This window comes from Pseudophryne corroboree, chromosome 8 (assembly GCF_028390025.1).
Source record: "Pseudophryne corroboree isolate aPseCor3 chromosome 8, aPseCor3.hap2, whole genome shotgun sequence".
NCBI classification, from domain to species: domain Eukaryota; kingdom Metazoa; phylum Chordata; class Amphibia; order Anura; family Myobatrachidae; genus Pseudophryne; species Pseudophryne corroboree.
In genome coordinates, this window is record NC_086451.1 from 488,689,002 (window position 1) to 488,702,364 (window position 13,363).

The following is a 13,363-nucleotide window of genomic DNA, read 5'->3' on the forward strand; positions in this document are numbered from 1 at the left end:
TACGTGCCCCTGCCCCGGGTACCTATCCCTCTACGTGCCCCTGCCCCAGGTACCTATCCCTCTACGTGCCCCTGCCCCAGGTACCTATCCCTATACGTGCCCCTGCCCCGGGTACCAATCCCTCTACGTGCCCCTGCCCCGGGTACCTATCCCTCTACGTGCCTCTGCCCTGGGTACCTATCCCTCTACGTGCCTCTGCCCCGGGTACCTATCCCTCTACGTGCCCCTGCCCCGGGTACCTATCTCTCTACGTGCCCCTGCCCCGGGTACCTATCTCTCTACGTGCCCCTGCCCCGGGTACCTATCTCTCTACGTGCCCCTGCCCCGGGTACTTATCCCTCTACGTGCCCCTGCCCCGGGTACCTATCCCTCTACGTGCCTATGCCCCGAGTACCTATCCCTCTACGTGCCCCTGCCCCGGGTACCTATCCCTCTACGTGCCCCTGTCCCGGGTACCTATCCCTCTACGTGCCCCTGTCCCGGGTACCCAGCGCTGTCACATAGTATATATTATACACACATTGCTGTGATCCTGTTACAATGTAACATCAGGAGGAAGTGTCTTCTGCCATCAGCCAATTCTATACTATTTCAAGGTAAGTTTCCAAAATAATAAAAGAGGAAGTGCCGCTTCCCCAATGATGATTTGTATCTGTGTGAGCGGCACCTCAGTGTTACATAACAGGACGCGACTTACTTCTTGTCACATAATTACACTTCCTAATGTCATTCTGCTTTCAGCTACTACAGAGGAACCAGCACCTGCCCCTACCTGCAAACTACAAGTCTCAGCATGCTCTGCCAGGGGAGACGGGATGCTGGAGTGCCAGAGCCACAGGTTGCTATAGGATACTGTGCGGAGGAGACGCAGCACCTAAGTCATGCCACCTGCGCTGCAGGCAGGGGGGTTACATGTGCCTCATACCCCTCAGCTCTGGCAGCAGGTGAGGATTTCAGGTAGATTTAGGTCTTTCTGCTGCTGTGACTGGAAGAGTCAGACCTGTAATAAGTGACTTTCTGTGGAAGCGCTGTAGGTGGGCACCTAACGTGACAAAGCACCGGGTGTCATCATAGCCAGGGCCGCGGTACTGTCAGGGGGTGTGGCCAGGTGCCCTCTGTGCAAACATTGACGGTGTGTGCCCGCTTTGCACAGGTTGGGATCTGGTTGGTAGTAAGCCAGGGGCCGCCACCGCACACCGCGAGGAAGAGAGGTCTGATCGCAGCAGCCGCGGCCTCTCTCCACAGCCCGGTACACAGCAGTCTCTCCTCTCTCCCGGTATCCGGCCTCTCTCCACAGCCCGGTACACAGCAGTCTCTCCTCTCTCCCGGTATCCGGCCTCTCTCCACAGCCCGGTACACAGCAGTCTCTCCTTTCTCCTGGTATCCGGCCTCTCTCCACAGCCCGGTACACAGCAGTTTCTCCTTTCTCCCGGTATCCGGCCTCTCTCCACAGCCCGGTACACAGCAGTCTCTCCTCTCTCCCGGTATCCGGCCTCTCTCCACAGCACGGTACACAGCAGTCTCTCCTTTCTCCCGGTATCCGGCCTCTCTCCACAGCCCGGTACACAGCAGTCTCTCCTCTCTCCCGGTATCCGGCCTCTCTCCACAGCCCGGTACACAGCAGTCTCTCCTCTCTCCCCGTATCCGGCCTCTCTCCACAGCCGGTACACAGCAGTCTCTCCTTTCTCACGGTATCCCGCCTCTCTCCACAGCCCGGTACACAGCAGTTTCTCCTTTCTCCCGGTATACGGCCTCTCTCCACAGCCCGGTACACAGCAGTCTCTCCTCTCTCCCGGTATTCGGCCTCTCTCCACAGCCCGGTACACAGCAGTCTCTCCTTTCTCCCGGTATCCGGCCTCTCTCCACAGCCCGGTACACAGCAGTCTCTCCATTCTCCCGGTATCCGGCCTCTAGGTCGACATGCTTTTTTTTTCATTTATTGAACTCTCTCATACTTTGCGATCCACGTAGACTACAATTGGGAACGGTAACTTGTGCCAAACGCAGCGGTAGCGGAGCGAGGCACCTTGCCCGTAGTTTGCTCGCCGTGCGCGGGGACACAGTGCACTAACTGGGGTTCCCCGTCACTTTACAAAGAAAACGACACCAAAACAAGTGAAAAAACTCATGTCGACCTTTTGTCATGTCAATATAGAGTCCCTGTTGACATAGAACACATGTTGACCTACTTGCTGTCGACCAATAGTGGTTGACCTAGACACTGTCAACCTAACTCTTGTCGACGCTCCATACCGCACCCCTTTCTCCCCGCCCATTATAGAGTGGAGGGCCCCCATCGGCCCCCTCCAACTGCCCCAGGCCCGGGTAAAGAGTATCCACTCCCAGCGCCACTGTTCACAGCTCAAACTCCATTTTACACCATTCTTCTTGTCCCAGGAGCTTGCAATTAATGTGTGCAGAGTACAACCACATCCAACAGCGATGCAAGATACAGGGAGCGTTTCCCCAGGCATACCAACAGTCCAGGGATTAAGCATATCCCGCTTCAGCACACATGATGTTCTCATAAAGCCACCTCTGCTCAAGCACGGATATCCTTACCACCTGGCCTGCTGAGGTGAGGGTATGAGAAACACTGCCCTACGCAGTTCTCATTATGGGGCACAGCCCTGGCGCAGGTGCCGTCTGATGACCGCGTATACATATCACTTTACACATGGCAGGGTCAGGCTGTGCCGCCTTATGCTGGGAATAACGCGCAGAGGTCTGTAACCAAGCAACGTCACGCTGGGAACGCGGTCTGCCTTATAGCAGGCGCTCATCCCAGGCCGCCTCCCCCTGCGACAGGCTGCTGGCTTCCCCAGAACCTGACCGCGCACCAAGCAGAGCACGGACAGCACCAACCGCCTAAATAAACCAATGACAGTAATTCTTATGGAGGAAGAGAAGCTGAAGCGTCACTAAAACTAATTACATTTTATTGTAGAACCCACAAAGGACCCGAGGAGGAAGTAACGAGTGACACATTCACCGGCGGCGGATGCGAGGCCGCCACCTTCTCACACGTTCTCCAACAGAGGACCTACACTCTGCGGTGACAAAACCTCAGCGCATTACAGCCTGTCTGTGGCCAGTCAGTCACGTATACCCGGCGTCCAGTGTACGGGTTACAGCAGCGCACCTCTGTACATACAAAGGGTTACTGCAGACTCGGACTGCCGACAGGAACAGGCCCCACAATATCCAACCTCCAGCCCTTCACCCACCGTCACTGACCACCCTGAGCGATACAGGCGGAGGCGACGCTTACACCCCACAAATCCTGAGCCCCCTGACATCACTCCTAGTGATACATAGTACGTGGCACGGCCTGAGATAGAACACACAATATCACATATTATATATTATTATGTATACAGCAGTACGGGGACATTTACTAATCATCAAGTTCAAAGCCGCCACTTTCCTATGTAATAATATCGCCGTTTTAAATCCCGCAGGAAAATCCTACGACAGTCGCTTTAAAAACATGTCACTTAGTAAATGTACCCCTGAACAGACGAGCAACACTGCCCCGCCAGCCCCACATTCTCCGGCACCGTCCCGCCAGCCCCACATTCCCCAGCCCCACATTCCCCAGCCCTGTCCCGCCAGCCCCACATTCCCCAGCCCTGTCCCGCCGGCCCCACATTCCCCGGCACCGTCCCGCCGGCCCCCCATGACCCGGCGCCGGCCCCCCATTCCCCGGCGCCGCCCCGCCAGCCCCCCCATGACCCGGCACCGCCCCGCCGGCCCCCCATTCCCCGGCGCCGGACCCCCATTTCTCGGCGCCGTCCCACCGGCCCCCCATTTCCCGCCACCGTCCCACCCGCCCCCCATTCCCCAGCGCCGTCCCGCCAGCCCCACATTCCCCAGCGCCGTCCCGCCAGCCCCACATTCCCCAGCGCCGTCCCGCCAGCCCCACATTCCCCAGCGCCGTCCCGCCAGCCCCACCTTCCCCAGCGCCGTCCCGCCAGCCCCACCTTCCCCAGCGCCGTCCCGCCAGCCCCACCTTCCCCAGCGCCGTCCCGCCAGCCCCACCTTCCCCAGCGCCGTCCCGCCAGCCCTACATTCCCCAGCGCCGTCCCGCCAGCCCCACCCTTCCCCAGCGCCGTCCCGCCAGCCCCACATTACGTAGCCCTGTCCCACCAGCCCCACATTACGTAACCCTGTCCCACCAGCCCCACATTACGTAGCCCTGTCCCACCAGCCCCACATTACGTAGCCCTGTCCCACCAGCCCCACATTACGTAGCCCTGTCCCACCAGCCCCACATTACGTAACCCTGTCCCACCAGCCCCACATTACGTAGCCCTGTCCCACCAGCCCCACATTACGTAGCCCTGTCCCACCAGCCCCACATTACGTAACCCTGTCCCACCAGCCCCACATTACGTAACCCTGTCCCACCAGCCCCACATTACGTAACCCTGTCCCACCAGCCCCACATTACGTAACCCTGTCCCACCAGCCCCACATTACGTAGCCCTGTCCCACCAGCCCCACATTACGTAGCCCTGTCCCACCAGCCCCACATTACGTAGCCCTGTCCCACCAGCCCCACATTACGTAGCCCTGTCCCACCAGCCCCACATTACGTAGCCCTGTCCCACCAGCCCCACATTACGTAGCCCTGTCCCACCAGCCCCACATTACGTAGCCCTGTCCAACCAGCCCCACATTACGTAACCCTGTCCCACCAGCCCCACATTACGTAGCCCTGTCCCACCAGCCCCACATTACGTAACCCTGTCCCACCAGCCCCACATTACGTAACCCTGTCCCACCAGCCCCACATTACGTAGCCCTGTCCCACCAGCCCCACATTACGTAGCCCTGTCCCACCAGCCCCACATTACGTAGCCCTGTCCCACCAGCCCCACATTACGTAGCACTGTCCCACCAGCCCCACATTACGTAGCCCTGTCCCACCAGCCCCACATTACGTAACCCTGTCCCACCAGCCCCACATTACCACATTACGTAGCCCTGTCCCACCAGCCCCACATTACGTAGCCCTGTCCCACCAGCCCCACATTACGTAGCCCTGTCCCACCAGCCCCACATTACGTAACCCTGTCCCACCAGCCCCACATTACCACATTACGTAGCCCTGTCCCACCAGCCCCACATTACGTAGCCCTGTCCCACCAGCCCCACATTACGTAGCCCTGTCCCACCAGCCCCACATTACGTAACCCTGTCCCACCAGCCCCACATTACGTAACCCTGTCCCACCAGCCCCACATTACGTAACCCTGTCCCACCAGCCCCACATTACGTAGCCCTGTCCCACCAGCCCCACATTACGTAGCTCTGTCCCATCAGCCCCACATTACGTAGCCCTGTCCCACCAACCCCACATTACGTAGCCCTGTCCCACCAGCCCCACATTACGTAACCCTGTCCCACCAGCCCCACATTACGTAGCCCTGTCCCACCAGCCCCACATTACGTAACCCTGTCCCACCAGCCCCACATTACCACATTACGTAGCCCTGTCCCACCAGCCCCACATTACGTAGCCCTGTCCCACCAGCCCCACATTACGTAGCCCTGTCCCACCAGCCCCACATTACGTAACCCTGTCCCACCAGCCCCACATTACCACATTACGTAGCCCTGTCCCACCAGCCCCACATTACGTAGCCCTGTCCCACCAGCCCCACATTACGTAGCCCTGTCCCACCAGCCCCACATTACGTAGCCCTGTCCCACCAGCCCCACATTACGTAACCCTGTCCCACCAGCCCCACATTACGTAACCCTGTCCCACCAGCCCCACATTACGTAACCCTGTCCCACCAGCCCCACATTACGTAACCCTGTCCCACCAGCCCCACATTACGTAACCCTGTCCCACCAGCCCCACATTACGTAGCCCTGTCCCACCAGCCCCACATTACGTAGCCCTGTCCCACCAGCCCCACATTACGTAGCCCTGTCCCACCAGCCCCACATTACGTAGCCCTGTCCCACCAGCCCCACATTACGTAGCCCTGTCCCACCAGCCCCACATTACGTAGCCCTGTCCCACCAGCCCCACATTACGTAACCCTGTCCCACCAGCCCCACATTACGTAGCCCTGTCCCACCAGCCCCACATTACGTAGCCCTGTCCCACCAGCCCCACATTACGTAACCCTGTCCCACCAGCCCCACATTACGTAACCCTGTCCCACCAGCCCCACATTACGTAACCCTGTCCCACCAGCCCCACATTACGTAGCCCTGTCCCACCAACCCCACATTACGTAGCCCTGTCCCACCAGCCCCACATTACGTAACCCTGTCCCACCAGCCCCACATTACGTAGCCCTGTCCCACCAGCCCCACATTACGTAACCCTGTCCCACCAGCCCCACATTACCACATTACGTAGCCCTGTCCCACCAGCCCCACATTACGTAGCCCTGTCCCACCAGCCCCACATTACGTAGCCCTGTCCCACCAGCCCCACATTACGTAACCCTGTCCCACCAGCCCCACATTACGTAACCCTGTCCCACCAGCCCCACATTACGTAACCCTGTCCCACCAGCCCCACATTACGTAACCCTGTCCCACCAGCCCCACATTACGTAGCCCTGTCCCACCAGCCCCACATTACGTAGCCCTGTCCCACCAGCCCCACATTACGTAACCCTGTCCCACCAGCCCCACATTACGTAGCCCTGTCCCACCAGCCCCACATTACGTAGCCCTGTCCCACCAGCCCCACATTACCACATTACGTAGCCCTGTCCCACCAGCCCCACATAACGTAGCCCTGTCCCACCAGCCCCACATTACGTAGCCCTGTCCCACCAGCCCCACATTACGTAGCCCTGTCCCACCAGCCCCACATTACGTAACCCTGTCCCACTAGCCCCACATTACGTAACCCTGTCCCACCAGCCCCACATTACGTAACCCTGTCCCACCAGCCCCACATTACGTAGCCCTGTCCCACCAGCCCCACATTACGTAGCCCTGTCCCACCAGCCCCACATTACGTAACCCTGTCCCACCAGCCCCACATTACCACATTACGTAGCCCTGTCCCACCAGCCCCACATTACGTAGCCCTGTCCCACCAGCCCCACATTACGTAGCCCTGTCCCACCAGCCCCACATTACGTAGCCCCACCACAGCTGAGAGTTTCTCTGAAGACCAACATTAACCTAACTGTAGGGTTCTAATTTATGTCGGGAAATCTGTAGACAGCCGACAAATTCACATAGATAGGGCCCTGGTCAGAATAGAGTCCTTGGCCCACTAGCCGTAAGAAAGCAATGCTAACCACTGTGCACACATCATTTTCTATGAATTCTCTAAGATACAGGAAAGCGATGTAGAGACTGACAGAGGGGCAGGAGCAGACGGACGTGCCTGGCCGCAGCACAGAGGTTAGGGGTGGCAGGGGGGCACAGTGGGTAGGGGTGGCAGGGGGGCACAGTGGGTAGGGGTGGCAGGGGGGCACAGTGGGTAGGGGTGGCAGGGGGGCACAGTGGGTAGGGGTGGCAGGGGGCTTAGTGTGGCAGGGGGCACAGTGGGTAGGGGTGGCAGGGGGCACAGTGGGTAGGGGTGGCAGGGGGCTTAGTGTGGCAGGATGCACAGTGGGTAGGGGTGGCAGGGGGTACAGTGGGTAGGGGTGGCAGGGGGCTTAGTGTGGCAGGGGGCACAGTGGGTAGGGGTGGCAGGGGGCACAGTGGGTAGGGGTGGCAGGGAGCATAGGGTGGCAGGGGGCATAGTGTGGCAGGGGGCACAGTGGGTAGGGGTGGCAGGGGGCATAGTGTGGCAGGGGGCACAGTGGGTAGGGGTGGCAGGGGGGTACAGTGGGTAGGGGTGGCAGGGGGCTTAGTGTGGCAGGGGGCACGGTGGGTAGGGGTGGCAGGGGGCACAGTGGGTAGGGGTGGCAGGGGGCACAGTGGGTAGGGGTGGCAGGGGGCTTAGTGTGGCAGGATGCACAGTGGGTAGGGGTGGCAGGGGGTACAGTGGGTAGGGGTGGCAGGGGGCTTAGTGTGGCAGGGGGCACAGTGGGTAGGGGTGGCAGGGGGCACAGTGGGTAGGGGTGGCAGGGGGCACAGTGGGTAGGGGTGGCAGGGGGCTTAGTGTGGCAGGGGGCACAGTGGGTAGGGGTGGCAGGGGGCATAGTGTGGCAGGGGGCACAGTGGGTAGGGGTGGCAGGGGGCATAGTGTGGTAGGGGGCACAGTGGGTAGGGGTGGCAGGGGGTACAGTGGGTAGGGGTGGCAGGGGGCTTAGTGTGGCAGGGGGCACAGTGGGTAGGTGTGGCAGGGGGGTACAGTGGGTAGGGGTGGCAGGGGGCTTATTGTGGCAGGGGGCACAGTGGGTAGGGGTGGCAGGGGGGCACAGTGGGTAGGTGTGGCAGGGGGGCACAGTGGGTAGGGGTGGCAGGGGGCTTAGTGTGGCAGGGGGCACAGTGAGTAGGGGTGGCAGGGGGCACAGTGGGTAGGGGTGGCAGGGGGCTTAGTGTGGCAGGATGCACAGTGGGTAGGGGTGGCAGGGGGGCACAGTGGGTAGGGGTGGCAGGGGGGCACAGTGAGTAGGGGTGGCAGGGGGGGCACAGTGAGTAGGGGTGGCAGGGGGGTACAGTGGGTAGGGGTGGCAGGGGGGCACAGTGGGTAGGGGTGGCAGGGGGCTTAGTGTGGCAGGGGGCACAGTGGGTAGGGGTGGCAGGATGCACAGTGGGTAGGGGTGGCAGGGGGTACAGTGGGTAGGGGTGGCAGGGGGCTTAGTGTGGCAGGGGGCACAGTGGGTAGGGGTGGCAGGGGGCACAGTGGGTAGGGGTGGCAGGGGGCTTAGTGTGGCAGGGGGCACAGTGGGTAGGGGTGGCAGGGGGCATAGTGTGGCAGGGGGCACAGTGGGTAGGGGTGGCAGGGGGCATAGTGTGGTAGGGGGCACAGTGGGTAGGGGTGGCAGGGGGTACAGTGGGTAGGGGTGGCAGGGGGCTTAGTGTGGCAGGGGGCACAGTGGGTAGGTGTGGCAGGGGGGTACAGTGGGTAGGGGTGGCAGGGGGCTTATTGTGGCAGGGGGCACAGTGGGTAGGGGTGGCAGGGGGGCACAGTGGGTAGGTGTGGCAGGGGGGTACAGTGGGTAGGGGTGGCAGGGGGCTTAGTGTGGCAGGGGGGCACAGTGAGTAGGGGTGGCAGGGGGGGCACAGTGAGTAGGGGTGGCAGGGGGGGCACAGTGAGTAGGGGTGGCAGGGGGGCACAGTGAGTAGGGGTGGCAGGGGGGCACAGTGAGTAGGGGTGGCAGGGGGGGCACAGTGAGTAGGGGTGGCAGGGGGGGCACAGTGGGTAGGGGTGGCAGGGGGGCACAGTGGGTAGGGGTGGCAGGGGGGCACAGTGGGTAGGGGTGGCAGGGGGGCACAGTGAGTAGGGGTGGCAGGGGGGGCACAGTGAGTAGGGGTGGCAGGGGGGGCACAGTGGGTAGGGGTGGCAGGGGGGCACAGTGAGTAGGGGTGGCAGGGGGGCACAGTGGGTAGGGGTGGCAGGGGGGCACAGTGAGTAGGGGTGGCAGGGGGGGCACAGTGAGTAGGGGTGGCAGGGGGGGCACAGTGGGTAGGGGTGGCAGGGGGGCACAGTGAGTAGGGGTGGCAGGGGGGCACAGTGGGTAGGGGTGGCAGGGGGGCACAGTGAGTAGGGGTGGCAGGGGGGGCACAGTGAGTAGGGGTGGCAGGGGGGTAAGGGGAAGACCATGTTTTCTGCTATTACAGTATATGCCAGTGTAGAACATTATACACGTACCTGCTGATCCTGCATCTTCCTCCCCACCACACGGTAGGCCTGCGTCACGGCATTATAGAAGATCTGGACCCGGCTGAATCCAGCAGCACCGGTTCCGGCATTGATCCACTTCTTACTGGCATCATCATAGACCATGACCGTGGCTCTGGCCGTGATTACTGGCGTTTCGCTATGTGGGATGGAGACCAGGGAGAGGGTGAGGTCAGGCTACAGACACACTATCACCGAGTGCTTGTAGAACATCGGGGTCACTCACTGGGAGCCCCCACACCTGAAACAGGACCGCACTAACTGCCAGGAGCAGGGACCTTCCTATGGCCGTGCACAGGAGCTGACAATCTGTCTCCAGCCCTTCTCCTGTCAGTCAGGGCTCACCTACACTCTGGGGTAAACTTACTAAAGATTCTCAAATTGAATAGTGCCGGTCTGTAGGGTATGTGCCTCACGCCTCATGAAATAAGAGGAACAGGGAGACACCTACTGAAACGTGAGTGCTGGACAATAACCAATAGGACAGGATCCCCGCCATGGCCTGTACAAATCAGATAGACAGACTTTAGAATGTAAGCTCTCACGAGCAGGACCCTCTTCCCTCATGTGCTTTTACGTCTCTTACTTGATCTATCATTTTCTCAATACTCCCTTTGATGGCACCAAATCCCGCGGTTTTCTGTCACCCTAATACTTAGGTCAGTGTCGTCTGCTGACGCAGCGATGTGTATATACCCTGTACTTGTCCTGTATTGTGTTGTACTGTAAGTCAGTGTGTTCATGATTTGTTTACTCTGTAATTGGGCGCTGCGGATCCCGTGTGGCGCCATATAAATAAAGGATGATATTATTATTATTATTATTATTATTATTATTAATAATAATAATAAATAGATAGATAGATAGATAGATAGATAGATAGATCTCTCCAAGTCTTATTACATAGACCCTTTACAGCAGGGGTGGGGAACCTTTGGCCCTCCAGCTGTTGAACTACACATACCAGCATGCATTGCTACAGTTTTGCTATTTCACCATGCTAAAACAGTTGCAGGGCATGCTGGGAGGGCCGAGGGTCTCCATCCCTGCCTTACAGGATCTGCTGCCAACATCTAGGTGCCAGGTGTCACAGGGTACCCTCAGAGGTCTGGTGCAGTCCATGCCCGATGAGCCACAGATAGTGGCAGCTCCAGCACAGGGGAGACACACCACCTACCAGCGAGTCCCGGCCGGTGATGTCTGGCAGTTTCGGGGTAACAGTTGGTGCAGCGCCCCTATTTGAATCTTGGACTGCGCAGCTCACGCAGGTGGCCGTGTCTGTCAGTCAGTAAAGCTCCACACTGATATAGTCCCTCTCTCCACCACAGGCACAGCTCATCTAGTCCAGTACTGCCAGACCTCAGCATTCTCCTGGATTACAGTGAGCTGGGGGTGCAACGAGGAACTTGTAGTACTATGATGTGGAATGTTGGGAAATGGCGGCACTTCCATGTGGCATAATACAAATTCGTGGCACTGTAGGCATAATATGAACTGGGGCACAATGTGAACTGGGGCACCACTATGGGGCACAATGTGAACTGGGGAACCACTATGGGGCACAATGTGAACTGGGGCACCACTATGGGGCACAATGTGAACTGGGGCACCACTATGGGGCACAATGTGAACTGGGGCACCACTATGGGGCACAATGTGAACTGGGGCACAATGTGAACTGGGGCACAATGTGAACTGGGGCACAATGTGAACTGGGGCACAATGTGAACTGGGGCACAATGTGAACTGGGGCACAATGTGAACTGGGGCACAATGTGAACTGGGGCACCACTGTGGGGCACAATGTGAACTGGGGCACCACTGTGGGGCACAATGTGAACTGGGGCACCACTGTGGGGCACAATGTGAACTGGGGCACCACTGTGGGGCACAATGTGAACTGGGGCACCACTGTGGGGCACAATGTGAACTGGGGCACCACTGTGGGGCACAATGTGAACTGGGGCACCACTGTGGGGCACAATGTGAACTGGGGCACCACTGTGGGGCACAATGTGAACTGGGGCACCACTGTGGGGCACAATGTGAACTGGGGCACCCCTATGGGGCACAATGTGAACTGGGGCACCCCTATGGGGCACAATGTGAACTGGGGCACCCCTATGGGGCACAATGTGAACTGGGGCACCACTATGGGGCACAATGTGAACTGCGGCACCACTATGGGGCACAATGTGAACTGCGGCACCACTATGGGGCACAATGTGAACTAGGGCACCACTGTGGGGCACAATATGAACTAGGGCACCACTATGGGGCACAATATGAACAACAGATATGGAGAGAGGTATCTATCTTGAAGCATTAAGGTACGGGCCCCTTCAAAATATTGTTATGGGGCCCTCAAAGTTTTGAGTGTTAGATGGGATTAAAGCTAAACTAAAACAATATGTGAGACTGTGCTGTGTGTGTACAGTTGTGTTATTACGATGTGCTGTGTGTGTACCGTTGTGTTATTACGATGTGCTGTGTGTGTACAGTTGTGTTATTACGATGTGCTGTGTGTGTACAGTTGTGTTATTACGATGTGCTGTGTGTGTACCGTTGTGTTATTACGATGTGCTGTGTGTGTACCGTTGTTATTACGATGTGCTGTGTGTGTACAGTTGTGTTATTACGATGTGCTGTGTGTGTACAGTTGTGTTATTACGTTGTGCTGTGTGTGTACCGTTGTGTTATTACGATGTGATGTGTGTGTACAGTTGTGTTATTACGATGTGATGTGTGTGTACAGTTGTGTTATTACGATGTGATGTGTGTGTACAGTTGTGTCACAGGGTACCCTCAGAGGTCTGGTGCAGTCCATGCCCGATGAGCCACAGATAGTGGCAGCTCCAGCACAGGGGAGACACACCACCTACCAGCGAGTCCCGGCCGGTGATGTCTGGCAGTTTCGGGGTAACAGTTGGTGCAGCGCCCCTATTTGAATCTTGGACTGCGCAGCTCACGCAGGTGGCCGTGTCTGTCAGTCAGTAAAGCTCCACACTGATATAGTCCCTCTCTCCACCACAGGCACAGCTCATCTAGTCCAGTACTGCCAGACCTCAGCATTCTCCTGGATTACAGTGAGCTGGGGGTGCAACGAGGAACTTGTAGTACTATGATGTGGAATGTTGGGAAATGGCGGCACTTCCATGTGGCATAATACAAATTCGTGGCACTGTAGGCATAATATGAACTGGGGCACAATGTGAACTGGGGCACCACTATGGGGCACAATGTGAACTGGGGAACCACTATGGGGCACAATGTGAACTGGGGCACCACTATGGGGCACAATGTGAACTGGGGCACCACTATGGGGCACAATGTGAACTGGGGCACCACTATGGGGCACAATGTGAACTGGGGCACCACTATGGGGCACAATGTGAACTGGGGCACAATGTGAACTGGGGCACAATGTGAACTGGGGCACAATGTGAACTGGGGCACAATGTGAACTGGGGCACAATGTGAACTGGGGCACAATGTGAACTGGGGCACCACTGTGGGGCACAATGTGAACTGGGGCACCACTGTGGGGCACAATGTGAACTGGGGCACCACTGTGGGGCACAA

The 13,363-nt window shown here is 58.5% G+C and overlaps 1 protein-coding gene across 1 annotated transcript in view; it reads right to left on the bottom strand.

Annotated features, from left to right (window-relative positions):
• VASP (vasodilator stimulated phosphoprotein) overlaps positions 1-13,363 on the bottom strand; it is a 120,714-nt gene that overhangs the window by 101,213 nt on the left and 6,138 nt on the right. Inside the window, exon 2 of the mRNA XM_063938436.1 lies at positions 9,752-9,920. Within this exon, the coding sequence (XP_063794506.1) occupies positions 9,752-9,920 (169 nt within the window). The remainder of the gene's footprint in view (positions 1-9,751; positions 9,921-13,363) is intronic.